At 32.4% G+C, this 13,974-nt stretch overlaps 2 protein-coding genes across 3 annotated transcripts; one reads left to right on the top strand and one right to left on the bottom strand.

Annotated features, from left to right (window-relative positions):
• Positions 1–7,680: 7,680 nt before the first annotated feature.
• LOC124532241 (zinc finger protein weckle-like) lies at positions 7,681–10,427 on the top strand. Its single transcript, XM_047107022.1, has 5 exons — positions 7,681–7,954; positions 8,036–8,790; positions 9,032–9,220; positions 10,135–10,243; positions 10,313–10,427. Exons 1-5 carry the CDS (start codon positions 7,817–7,819, stop codon positions 10,418–10,420), a joined length of 1,299 nt encoding a protein of 432 aa, XP_046962978.1. The 5' UTR covers positions 7,681–7,816; the 3' UTR covers positions 10,421–10,427.
• An 88-nt stretch (positions 10,428–10,515) lies between these two features.
• On the bottom strand, positions 10,516–13,603 carry LOC124544298 (cyclin-dependent kinase 10). Of its 2 annotated transcripts, none has more exons than XM_047122781.1 (8): positions 13,450–13,603; positions 13,246–13,364; positions 13,102–13,174; positions 12,844–13,018; positions 12,118–12,320; positions 11,651–11,878; positions 11,048–11,266; positions 10,516–10,742 (listed from the first exon to the last, which is right to left on the bottom strand). In XM_047122781.1, exons 1-8 carry the CDS (start codon positions 13,457–13,459, stop codon positions 10,555–10,557), a joined length of 1,215 nt encoding a protein of 404 aa, XP_046978737.1. In that variant the 5' UTR covers positions 13,460–13,603; the 3' UTR covers positions 10,516–10,554. The 2 variants fall into 2 exon arrangements, with proteins under 2 accessions (XP_046978737.1, XP_046978746.1); XM_047122790.1 differs by having other exon boundaries at positions 10,525–10,707.
• Between the last annotated feature and the right edge of the window lie 371 nt (positions 13,604–13,974).

Here is a 13,974-nt window from a genome sequence, read left to right on the forward strand (position 1 = left end):
ATAACTATTTTTTTGTTACGAGAAATAATGGCTATGTTGCAATAATCCTTGTCCTTAAATATATTATGCATTTAATATATGTAGATCTATATGGTCTTTGACAGCACGTAATTTCATTAAATATTTTCGACGATATCACCTACAGATTTGAAGTGCAGGACGTAGCGGTTTGTATAGGCTAATGACAAAAAGCTGTGAACGTTGTATATAAACACTCTGTAGCAGGTATATTTAGTTTCAGAATTGTACCCATGCGAAGCCGGGTACATCGCTAGTATACTAAAAGAGAATCAATAAGCGAATTCGACGATAAAAGATATGATTAAAACTGAAGCATACAAACACTTACCTTTAGGCATGTTCATCTCCTATCCCATCATATCCTATATTAAAAATTGAAATCTATTTTTTTCATTAATGAAAGGATTTTTCGATAAAGAGAATTAAAAACGTTCGTACGGGCGAGCATAACGAGTTCCTAACAAGATTTAAGGATTAATGATTTACCTATTCGTATATATCGATATTTTCGTAAATATCATAATCTGATGGCGAAACCACGAGCTTGATACGAGTTTATTGAACTGAATAAAATCCGAAACTAATTAATTTTAAAGGTTTTTTTAATTCGTCGATATCCATTGCAGCGTTTCTTTGGTTGTAATTGGTGTATTAAATGCGGTCGTGGTAAGCGGTAAGCGGTCTATAGCGGGTGGGAATAGAAACCAATTAGGGCTGTCGTGCGGTCGACGACGCGAGCAAACAGCCCACTTACCGATTAACTGCACATGGAGACTGCCGACATGGTACTGCGATTACCTGCGATTACATAATTCACCGGCGAAATTGCAGTATCGTTATTTGCAAGAAATCGACGTTTTTGAACAGCGTAATTTCATTTTAAGGGTAGATTTTGCCCTCGTATGTAGATTTTAGTTTACTAATGAAGATATACATAATATCTTGTAGTTTCTTTCGTATCTATCGAATGCCTAAATAAAACAAATATTCTGATTTTTTTTAAATGAACGGGTGGCTTTTCTCTACAACTTTGACTATTGAATTTACTTTATTGAATAATTTACTGGTTTCAGTCCACAATTAACAAAATAATAAACTCATAATTCGGGCTGGAATAAGAGCGGAAAATTAGTGGAATTTGTTGTTATCATATTTACATTATATCGACACCTACGCTTTAGGTCGTAACACGATTTTTAGCAAAAATGAGATTGTGATACTATAATGTATTAAAATATAAATACAACACATACGTATAAACTATATTTTCATTAAATAACGAGATTTTAACTCGATAATAGTCTTCTCATATTTAATCTTAAAGCGAGCAAGCAACTTAAAGCGTACAATTAAACTATGGTCAAGTTCCGACTTCGTATAATGTAAAAAGAACAAAAATTGCTACATATGACCGACGCAAAACGTCGCAATACAGAAGTTTCGACTTTATGCGTGGTCGACGTTTGTGGATTATACGCCGTTGCTATAACTTAAGATTATATGCATCGTTTAGTATTGAATAGGTTTTGTGACAACACGATTATAGTCGTAAGGTTTTATTTTTTACCAATTTTCACTAAAATATGAATTCTTAATTCAATATAAAAGCTGTATTATACTCTCTAACATACAATCTGTAATGTGTACTAAAATTAATCACAAATTGTATTTGGTAACTGAGCAATGCAAAGATGAAAGTTAAAAATCGCTGAAAAATCAAATTTTGTCATACGACTTTGGAGGTATCGATATACACACAACTAATACTCGATATCTTAGGCGATTGTAAATTTATATTTGCGCATCTATTACTACTGATTTAAGCCGTGGGTTAGTAAAATTGATAAAGAAGGTTCCATGTAAATTACTAGGAAAGCAGCGTCATTTCACTCATTCGCTTTTTATGCTGAATGGGTTAATCGTAGCGCTTAGTCATCAACATGTTGGCTGCTACGTAAACGGCGTTCATGACAATTATCTGAGTTACGTGGAAGTCATGGTGCTGATAAATCAGTATGCTGTCCAAGGAAACTGATACGCATCTATGAGTATTAAACAAAAAGCTACGGATTATTTTATAATATAACATCAAGATTATTCAGTCCATGAAGAATACAAGACTGGTATGAAATATGAAATCTCCTAAAATGAAAAGTAAATTAAATAATGTTTCTTTAGTTACAGTTGAACAATTGAAATATCAGTCGCGTTTATTAACTGACAGCCTCAAAGATTACGCAGATATGTAACGGAGAGCAAAAGGTTGTTTGACAGAGCGAATATGGCGGCTTGTACGTTTGAGTGGAGCTCAATAAATAAAAGGTTACGTTCTTTAGAGCGCGCTAAATATCGCTCAAATCGTGCAACCTTTGAGTTAAGTTTAGCAGAAAATATAAAAATCCATCAAATTCCTTTTAAAATGTCATATTTAAAGCGGTGATAGGAGTGCTCGATTTTGTAGAGCCTTGAGCACATTCGTACATGCATCGACTAGTCGTTCAAGCGAAGGTCAAGTTTCAAGCAAAATAACCGTGAAAATCGTTCAAAGAACCTTTCAAAAGTTTAAGTATTTGTATGAAACATTTATTTATGTATTTCATTTATACTGCCATGCATATGAACTCTTTTTCATCGTAAATTAGGGAATACCTCTATACGAATTCCATTTATTATTTCTTATTGAACCTTGTGCGTTTTATACTTACATAATTTTCTGATTGACATAACGCATATACAATTACTTTTTGAGTAGCTCTCTAAAATATCACATTGCTTAGGTACCTTATATTAAATCCATTACAATGGAAGTATTAGTGCGGCAACTGTAGACGGAAGCGTGTTCTCTCTAGTGAAGAAGGCATCCACGTGTGAAACCAATCAATTACCCCGTGCTTCAAAACCGATACTATTTCAACGGTTCCATATTTGTCATTGTTTTTTTTTTAATTACCGTTCTGAAAGTTTTGTTAGTTACTCCTTTCGAAATAGTGATCGGTTTTTGGGAATTATTTTGTTTTTTTTTTTACCTAAACTAAACCATAAAAAATAACATTAAGTAACTTATTTAAAATTCTACGTTAATAAAACTATATACAACTTTCTTAATAAAACGCTATTCATTTCAAAATTATAACTGTATAAAGCGAACCTTTTATAATTATTAATTAGACACAAAGGAACAGATATCTAATGAAAGATAAATATCAGGAAAAACCCATTACAGATTATGAAAGAAAAAATGTACAAGGGTGTACCTAAACGATATTGTGTACATAATAAAATGTATAAAGTAAAAAAACGGCCAAGAGCGTGTCGGACACGCACATGAAAGGGTTCCGTAGCCATATAAGATGGGCAATAAGATAGAAATTTAGCAATCTCTATTATATATAGGACAACTGCACGTCATAAGTTGGTCGAATTGTATAAAAATAACTATGTATGATACTGAGTCCGCTATAGTTTTCGTTGAAAGTAATTATTAGGAGGTATACAGCATTTTTTTTAAGAATCATTGTAATAGTATTTCAAAAGTTAAGGGGGGGGTCTAATTTTAACTTTGTGTTAGTATATCTCGAGAATTGTGTTAGTATAACCCCCCAGGGGTTTGATCCACATGGTTTCAAGGCAATTTCTGTTGTATTTAAAGATACCTTTTTAACGATACGCTGTATGGGAGGGGGGGTAAAAAATAATTATTTTTCGATAATTAAAAAAAAACTTTGGATTATCAGCATACAACTCTTCACCAATTTTCGTGGCAATCGGTGCTGAAACGGCGGAGAACGAGCCAGGACAGACAGACGGACAGACAGATGGGCAGACATGACGAAACTGTAAGGGTTCCTAGTAGACTACGGAACCCTAAAAAGGAGAATACTTATTTATATTTTTTCTTTAAAGTAGTGGTTTCTGGAATACACGGACCACTATACCAATAGAATTGAACACAGGTAGTAGATACACGAGTTCTGAATTAGAGGTTGCTAATTTATTTGAATCATTTTTTGATAAAGTACCCCATAAAATAACATTTCATTTAAAATCATCTACATCAAATGCAGCTAGGTTATTAAGAATAGTGTTTCTAAATGCGTTATTGATTTTTCATTTGAAACGGTTTCTGCAATAGATGTCATAAAAGTATTTAAAACTATAAATATTAAAAAAACTAACGACATATGGGGCATTTCGGTAAAATTTTTTAATAACATCATATACGATATTGCTCCGTATATAGCAGTAATTTTTAACAAGAGTTTGGACACGGGTTCATTTCCTAACTTGTTAAAATGTAGTAAAGTTTTACCACTTTTTAAAACTGGAAACAGAAGCGATCCCGGTAATTACAGGCCTATTTCAATACTCCCATCCTTAAGTAAAATTTTCGAAAAAAATATTTTAAATCAACTTCTCGTCCATTTCGGTACAAATGCTATTTTTCATGGTGAGCAATTCGGTTTTAGAAGAGGTCGCTCGACAACTAATGCGGGAATTGCGCTTCTCAAACATATTTACGATGCTTGGGAGAAATCACAGAACGCTATTGGAGTATTCTGTGATTTATCTAAAGCATTCGATTGTGTAGAACACGAAACGTATTCCTTATAAGCTCAAATATTACGGTGTTAAAGGTAAAGCTCTTGATCTCATCGCTTCATATTTAAGTCAAAGAATCCAGCAAGTTTTCATTAATGGAATAAAGTCTTCTGGATCTACGTTAAAAATGGGAGTTCCACAAGGTTCAATTTTGGGTCCCTTTCTATTCCTAGTATATATAAATGATCTTCCTTTCTATGTTAAGGGTATTTGTGATATAGTGTTGTTTGCTGACGATACTTCGCTGATTTTTAAGGTTGACAGGAAAAAAAATGACTATGACGATGTGAACGGTGCATTATCACAGATACACAATTGGTTTACAGTAAATAATTTAGTTTTGAATGCTCAAAAAACAAAATGTGTAGTTTTTACCCTACCTAATGTTAGCAAGCAAAATTATAATATATCTTTAAATGGTGACCGTCTTGAAGTAGCTGATACTACGGTGTTTTTAGGAATAGAATTGGATTCCAGACTTCAGTGGACTTCTCATTTATCATCCCTAACAGGAAGACTCAGCTCCGCAACATACTCGGTTAGAAAAGTTAGACAACTAACTGATATTGATACCGCTCGTTTAGTTTATTTTGGTTATTTTCACAGTATTATGTCATATGGCATATTACTTTGGGGTAACGCTGCAGATATTGAATCTGTCTTTATTTTACAAAAGAGAGCAATTCGGTTTATTTATAATCTTGGAGCTAGAGACTCTCTTCGGGATGTTTTTAACAGAGTAGGAATACTTACTGTTGCGTCGCAATATATTTACAACAATATCATGTATATTCACAGTAACATTGATCACTTTGATAAAATCAGTGATAATCATTGTATATGCACTAGAAGTAAGGATAAACTTATAACGCCAAGTTTCCGACTCCGCAAAGTCAATAGATCCTTCTTGGGGCAAGGTATCCGTTTCTATAATAAAATTCCGCAGAAATTTTTAACTTTGCCGTTTAGTAAATTCAAATCGTTTGTTAAAAATACATTGGTAGTAAAAGCATACTATTCGATACAAGATTTTGTAGATGATAAAAAAGCGTGGAGTTAATACCTGTTGACTTCCAAGCAGGATACATTAATTAAAATAATTGTATTTAATTAACATGACGTTGTATTTTTTAAATGTTAAAAAAGAGTAACTACTGAGTTTCTTGCCGGTTCTTCTCGGTAGAATCTACTTTCCGAACCGGTGGTAGCTTCACTTAATTGTAAAATGACGATTCAAAAGTGCTTATAAAAGCCTACTTGAATAAAGTTTATTTTGATTTTGATTTTGATTTTTGACTACACATATGTGGAATACACATGTGGCAGAATTTCTATGAAATTTGTCACATGCAGGTTTCCTCACGATGTTTTCCTTCACCGCTGAGCACGAGATGAATTATAAAGACAAATTAAGCACATGAATCAGCGATTAATAACACTAATATTTTGAATTGAAGTTATCGAGAAGAGGAGTTAGGAGGAGGAGGCCCAGTGGTTAGAACGCGTGCATCTTAACCGATGATTGCAGGTTCAAACCCAGGCAAGCACCGCTGATCATGTGCTTAATTTGTCTTTATAATTCATCTCGTGCTCAGCGGTGAAAGAAAACATCGTGAGGAAACCTGCATGTGACAAATTCATAGAAATTCTGCCACATGTGAATTCCACCAACCCGCATTGGAACAGCGTGGTGGAATATGTTCCAAACCTTCTCCTCAAAGGGAGAGGAGGCCTTTAGCCCAGTAGTGGGAATTTACAGGCTGTTATTGTTGTTGTTAAGAAGTCATGTAACTTGTAAAATCTGTACTAAAAAATAGTGAAAACAACAACATAGTTCTTACAGCACTCGTTTACATAGCAGCCAATCTTATAGTCTCGTCTGCCAAACGACCACCTTGTAACGCTGTAGATCTCAAGGACTAATTAAAATTTATTGAGCTTTCCTGTCAAGGTCCCAGTAACATTAATGTTTTTTGGCGTATAGTGGCCTTTTTTCTAGATATCACTGAAAGACATTACCTTTTTGACTTAACTTACATAGTAGGTAAATTATGTTCATTTGATAATATGGTTCGTCCTATTGAAGGTATACCTAAACTTATTGAACTTTGAGATAAGCATCATTAATTCTCAATACATCAATCAACCTTTGAACAACTTTATGGTTATTCCAAGTTATTGCTCAGATCATTACACCGTAATATAGAAGGGTTACATAATTAAACAGCCAGCCAAGGTCACGCTTGACGTTTTAAGAGATTACACCAAGGTAGTTCCTAGCTTAGCCTTTTAAAAATGTATCAGTCGTGATTGCATAATATCTTTAATTTGGCTTGCATACGACAATGACAAATCTTTGTAACTTTAAGCATTGCAATAGCTTTAAGATTTTTATGTACAAACATTGTTTTGGATGATCTATTGCAAAGAGATTTCTTGTTTGAACCGTTTACGTAGAATTACGTCCGTCGTCGAGGCTTCGCAAACTGGATACCTAGTTTCTTACTTTTTTTTCACACAGCACCACACGTTGCCTTTCACACAATACCGTGACTACCTAGTTCCTACTTAATTTGATAACTTCGGTTACTATTTTATGAAACTTCGCAATGTACATTTGTTCAAACAAACTTCTCTAGGTCCTGTTGTATTACTGTTCTGTTCTGTTCAGTTGACGATCAAGATGGCGAGGAGCTCTTGATTTGTGACTACAATGAGGCAACGTTATGAAAACTTCGGGCAAATTATTGAAAACCAAACATGATAATTGTATAAATAAGATAATATTAAAAATGTTATTTATATTCAACAATAAGTAATCATATTAATTATTAAATGTTATCCACTTAATGTTATTAAAATGTTTTTTTATTTTATTTTTATAGCAACCGATGTTGTAATAACCAATAATATATTATAATATTTATTTCAACAAAAATATACACAACTTTCAGATGAGTACCTACAAGCGTTGAAAATATTTTCAATATTATAATTTCTTCAAAATATAAAATGCTGGCCAGTTGATACTAATTTTACAAAAAAGTTACAAATGTCGTTTGGATGGTGTCCGTTCTTCCCTAGGAAGTTTTTATATTCTTTTGTACCAAATACAGCAGTAGCAAACCAAATTGTTATGGATATTTAAGCAATAGCACTTTTTATAGTATAGCCTTTTGTAATTCAAATTATCAGTATGAATGACTTTGCGTCTTATGAAAAAACCATTGTTCGTGAACTATCGTGTCGCTTGTGTTTATGTAACGATGTCACCCAATTAAAGCCACTCAGCTCAGAAATGAAGAGAAAAATAAAGAGACTGTTTGATATTGTTGTTAGTTTGTGTACTAGTTCCATATATTGAGTACACTATTTTACGTCAAACAATCAATGAACATTTTATTATCATTTCCAGATACGAACTGATGATAATCTTCCGAAAGCCATCTGTCATGAATGTCTTCAGCAAGTTGGAGCTTTGCATTTGTATGCCGTCAACGTAGAAAGAACGCAAAAGTTTTTAAATTTTCACAGTATAAAAGATATTAACAATATGAACAAAGAAAACCCAAATTTGGCTGATAGAAAGCTGCATCCAATCACCTCTTCTCTGTCTGAACACAAGACAGTCCATGCAAAATCAAAAATAGGAAAGGAGCCGGTTTCACCGCCTCCGAAATCTCCACCGACAGAATTTCAACAAGGAGACGCAAAAGGAAACAAAAAACAACAAAAAAGAAAATCGCCTGCTGATTTAAAATTCTTGGAAGCAATGCCCTTAGAAGAGTTTTCAAAGACTGAAAGCGTTGATAGGTTACTTCTTAAAAGTGCATCCCCCATCGAACCAAAGCCAACGCCAGCGATAGACAAAAATAAAAACAATGTTGAAACTAATGACTTTTCAAACGAAGTATTGGACAATGTTATATTAATAGACGGTCGTCCAGCAAAGCAAGGCGCCGAATTAGACAAGCAAATAACTTTATTTTATAAAATGGAATGCTGCATTTGCCACGAGATAGGATTTCACTTTCGATCTCTAATGAAGCATTATAAAGAAAGGCACGGGGTTCCGGGATACTTAACGTGCTGTGACAAAAAATTTCACTACTTCTATCCAAAAAAGATTATTGAACATATGGCTTATCATTTACAGCCAAACATTTTTAAGTAAGACTCATTTTCGCTATTACCTACATTAGCTTCAAAGCAATACTTAATACGCAATTTTGATGATTCTCTTTTTATATTTATTCAATATCTTTGTATTAGTAGGTACCGTAAGTTCGTTCAGGTTTATGGGTTTTTGTCTATATTAAGTCCTGTGAAAAGTATTATTTTAAATAAACATGCTGTTATTTTATTATAATATTTATTCGTTACAACCTAAGAAAGACAACTAATATTTTAGGTGTAACAGCTGCCATCAAAATTTCCAGACATCGCAACAGTTGATTGAACACCAAAGCAATGGGGGCAGATCGGAAGGCAAGATTGCCTGCCCACGTTGTTCCGATCGCTATCCGACTTACCAGGAATTAGGGTGGCATATAATAACGCACCGAACGGACAAATTTCAGTGCGATTATTGTGGAAAATTGTAAGTATACTGATGACTTCACTATTAATGAATTAGCTCACAATTTTTAGATATAACAAAGATTTAAAGGTATTTCTCAAGCTTTAATTCATCAAAATCTATCGGTCAGCTTATTTATATATTCTACAAAAAAAAAAAAAATTCCGGTTAAACGCACTGGTATAAAATATTGTTTCGTGGTTGCATAGAATTTTTTCATAGAAAATAAAAATTGCCAAAATCGTTCCACCCAGTAATAAGTTATGAGATAAAAAAAATACTGACGAATTGATAACCTCTTTTTAGAACTCGGTGATGTGTGGTCGAAAATAACATTAAATATTGGTACAAATATTAGTATATTATATTACAATAACATAAATAGTCTTTTACAATTACTGCCTATAAGGAAGGTTGAATTAAGCGCATCGGGGCTAAAGCCCCGCAACCGTCACGTCCGTCCGTCAGAGGTCCCACACAGATTAAGAAAAATTCAAACAGCTAATGAAACTTGTATTTTATTCTTTTAACTTTTTTATTAATAATTTAATAATAAAACGAAGATTCATTAATATATAGGTATTATCGTATGCGTTGAAGACATTTTTAGGAACGCTTTCGAGTTAACATAGAGGAATATGATGCACAAACGTCCCTGAGATTCCAATCCAATCCAACTTCAGTTCGTGAAACTTGTTCACGCGTAAAGTTTTCGATAACGATTTCGAAGCGATTCAATTACTTCTTTCAGTGTGTATTTTTAAATCCTTATAATCCATTGAAAATTGTAAACTTCTCTTTTCCTGACAATTTATTTGTCTCTTCCATATATGGACAATAGGTACTATATATAACTGATAAATGTGGACAGTCATGTTTTATTACATTATTTTTATATTTTAGTGTGATTTTGTAATATATTCTATTGACCACAGGTTGAAACATCATCATCGAAAGAAAACTGTTAATCATATGGAAGATGTAATACTCTGCTCACAGTGTGTACGCACATTGAAAAACATAGAAAAGCAAGAAAAAGAAATCGTAAGCGCGCTTTGATATTAATAAAAAAATACTTTGATTTGCAATTTTTAAATTAATAACTATTTTTAGAAAGAAAAAGTAAAAGGCAGGAGCAATGACACGCTTTCTCTACAAAAGTATCAAAAATTTCGACAAGCAATGGGATTGTCTGCAGACGATAACGATTCGACAGATTAAAAAAAAAAACAAAAAACAAACAGTATCTTATAAACAAAATGATATCAAAAACAGTAAAATGTTATAAAAATTAAAGACTTTCTTATTATTTTATCATTTAATATATTTGGAATTATATACTTTATAACTTAAGTTCATTCTATTCTTCGTTTCTTGACGAGGGATCCCAACAAGTCTGAGATAGCCGGCAAGTTGTTTGTCTGGTCGTTAGCTCCAGTGTTCAAGTTAGATAGCGGTATGTTCAGCTGATTGGAGGAGCTTTTTTGCTGCCCTTTCATGTTTCTGTGCTGCGGGAAGCTAGGCATTAACTTCGGATCACATGCTAGAATTACAATAAGATTATTATACGAGGAGTGTTAATACAGCAAAATAAAAATCTAATTAACATGCAAAATAAAAAAAAAAAACCATTCCAAATTTAACACTGAAAGCTAAATTATCTATTATACTTAACATAAAGTAACAATATTTTTGTGCTTCCTGTTGTATCAGAATGAAAGGAAGTAATCAAGCATACAGGCATTCTTAATTGATTATATTATAAACAAAAAATAATGTCAAAAAAAATCTTGTGGATAACTACATTTTCTAAATATTTCACATAACAAAAAATATACTATAACTTACGCAAGGGTTGTTCCTTAAAATATGAACTCTGGAGGCACTCTTCCGCTGTAGCTCGCTTATTGGGATCATACATGAATAAGAAATTTAAGAGACGTAAACCAGCCGCAGACAACCAGGGGAACTTTTGTTTTAAGTTATTGTATGGTTGTTGTTTGAGAGTAAAGTTTTGTAACGCTGGTAATGAACTGAATTCTGGCCAGATTGCATCAGATGGTGTGCCTGCAAGTAAGTATTATTTTTTAAATATTATTGAGAATAAAAATAAAATAGGAATAAAAAAACTAAAAGAGATATGACGTAATTTAGTTGACAATACCAATGTTACTAATGGTCCACATTTCGTACAGCATTATTGTCTATGGGCCAAGACAACTTAATATAATTAATGCCAACCAAAATATGCTTATAACTTATATATGCTTATTAAGCCTTACTATAACTACTACGACAAAATTACAAACTAGAACTATTCAAAGAGAATGCAGTACTCTAAAATAAACTATTAATTCAGCATTGACTTATTACAAAATGATTCCATCAATCAAAGAGAGAATTTTAAAGAAATCTTGTTTGAATTTGTTTAAAATATAAAAAATTACTTACCTAACAAATCAACAATTAGTTCAAGCTGTTCAATTTCAGTCCTGCCAGGAAGCAAAGGCTTATTAGCTAATAGTTCACCAAGAATGCATCCTGCTGCCCACATATCAAGAGCTGGAGTCTGTCTTGGTGATTGTAGGAGTAATTCAGGTGCTCTATACCACAGAGTAACAACCCTTGGGGTAGCACTACGGGCAGGGGCACCTAACCAACGGGCTAAGCCAAAGTCAGCTGAAATTAAATATAAATAATTACAATCTCAATGCATACCAATAACTCTAGCTACTAAGCTTAGTAAGCTAAATATAATAATAATACATTCCTTTGCTAAAATATTGTTTTCTAAATATTTTTTTTTGACGATTAGACTAGATGCTCAGTTATAAGCCTGCAATCTTTACTCAACATAACTACACAAACCACTGAACCATTGTTCTTAAAATACCTAAAATTCAAAAGATCAATCTCACCTATTTTAACACACCCTTTATCAGTGAGCAGCAAATTAGAAACTTTAAGATCCCGATGGACAATGAAATTTGAGTGAAGATATTTCAATCCTTTTAATACTTGTAACATCAAGCACTTGACTTGTGACTCGGTGAAAGGTGCAGCCATATTGTCAAGTAAAGATGCTAAATCTTGTTCACAATACTCCATCGATAAGAATATGCTGTAAAATGAAAAAAGAAATTGTCAGATATATTTATAATGAATATCTGAAGAATTAATTATTAAATAAAATAACATCCTTGGGTTTGCACTTTGATATATTTATTTTTCAAAAATAACTTTAAATTTATTCTACAGATAGTGTGAGAAACTGAAAATATATATAACAAACCAAAGTGCCATTACATTTTATTATAAGTAAAAAAAACCTGAAAAACATTTTGAAACCCTATAACAAATAACCTATCAAATATTCATTTCAGCAATTGTTTAATTTAATTATCTTGGATAATAATAATAATAAGGCCTTAATTATATGTTGGTATTTTATAGAAGAAATATACAATATACGACATAGCTGTGCTCTTGGAAATATTATTGATTTCTTGGTATAATATTATGTTCAGGATCAGTTCATTTTTTGTATGATGTTAGTGACTAAGTGCTATGTCAATAAAATATTGGATATGACTACTCATTATATTGCAAAATATTTTGAATTTTCTTATTATATTAATATTTACCTCTCCAGTGATCTACCAACGAGAACTTCCTTAAGTTGAACAACATTTTCATGTCTGCAAGCCATTAATACTTGAATTTCACGGAGACCACTCAATGGTAATCCATCTTTTTCAACATCCATTCTGACTTTTTTTAATGCTACTATGTTCCCATTTAATTTGTCTTTTGCTCTATCTATTAAAACGAAATAATGGGATAAAACCAACCTAGTATTCAATCAAAAATCAACATGTACACATAAGTAATTCAATACTTACAAACAATGCCATATGTGCCTTCGCCAATGCGATTTAATTTTTCGAATTCTCCAACAAATCTGCATCTTCCTAACTGCAGGTGTTAAAGCTGGGTTAAAGTTCATATTCAGCATTTTTTTTTTAATTTTATTAGGTTATACTCACGATATCTTTTTCGGGTATCTCCATAATTTTCCCCGTCCTGAATGATGTAAGTACGCCTTTACGTGCTGCAGGACCCGTAGGATCAACAACATCTTGAGTTGATAGTGGTTTTTCAGAATCTTAATCAAAATTTTTGATTAGATTAAACACCAGTAATCAAGTAATAATTATATAGATGAAATATGTAATAAAAACAGTACTCACTTTGAGACATATTGGAATAAAAAAATTATCTTTATAAAACTCCTTATGAATTATTCTACCTATTTACTAAATCACTGTATTTTCCACAAATGATACTGAAAATATAAACAAAACATCGGCTAACTAAGCTCGATGCGACAGAATGTTGCCATTGTTTCATTTTTATTCCTTAGTCGAGTACAGATCAAAAAAACATTTGGAGATGTTTAAACCAAATAAATTTGTACCAAACTCTCTTTATTTTTAAATTAATTTACCTATTATTTATTAATGATATTTTTTCTAAGCGGTTGTGTCTTGTTTAAAATAACTACCGTTCAGCATAAAAAAACTGGGCAACAGTTTTGGCTGAAGCTGAAGGTTTTGTAGCAAGCGTTGATATTGAAGTAACTGGTAGTTGGTACGTTTGCTTGAGAACCTTCAATTAGAGGCAAACATCAGTAATATCATAATTATTACTTATATTTGCAGAACGATAAAGGAGCCTCGTAAATTATGAAGTTAAGGAATATAAATCTTTTTGAT

Source organism: Vanessa cardui, chromosome 1 (genome assembly GCF_905220365.1).
Source record: "Vanessa cardui chromosome 1, ilVanCard2.1, whole genome shotgun sequence".
Lineage (NCBI taxonomy): Eukaryota > Metazoa > Arthropoda > Insecta > Lepidoptera > Nymphalidae > Vanessa > Vanessa cardui.

Coding starts and splice junctions, on each gene's coding strand:
- LOC124532241 (XM_047107022.1), top strand. CDS start 7,817: ATGAATGACTTTGCGTCTTATGAAAAAACCATTGTTCGTGAACTATCG. Junction 9,221..10,134: donor TGCGATTATTGTGGAAAATT/GTAAGTATACTG, acceptor TATTGACCACAG/GTTGAAACATCATCATCGAA. Junction 10,244..10,312: donor AAAAGCAAGAAAAAGAAATC/GTAAGCGCGCTT, acceptor AACTATTTTTAG/AAAGAAAAAGTAAAAGGCAG.
- LOC124544298 (XM_047122781.1), bottom strand. Junction 13,019..13,101: donor AGGCACATATGGCATTGTTT/GTAAGTATTGAA, acceptor TCGTTTTAATAG/ATAGAGCAAAAGACAAATTA. Junction 12,321..12,843: donor GTTGGTAGATCACTGGAGAG/GTAAATATTAAT, acceptor TTCATTTTACAG/CATATTCTTATCGATGGAGT.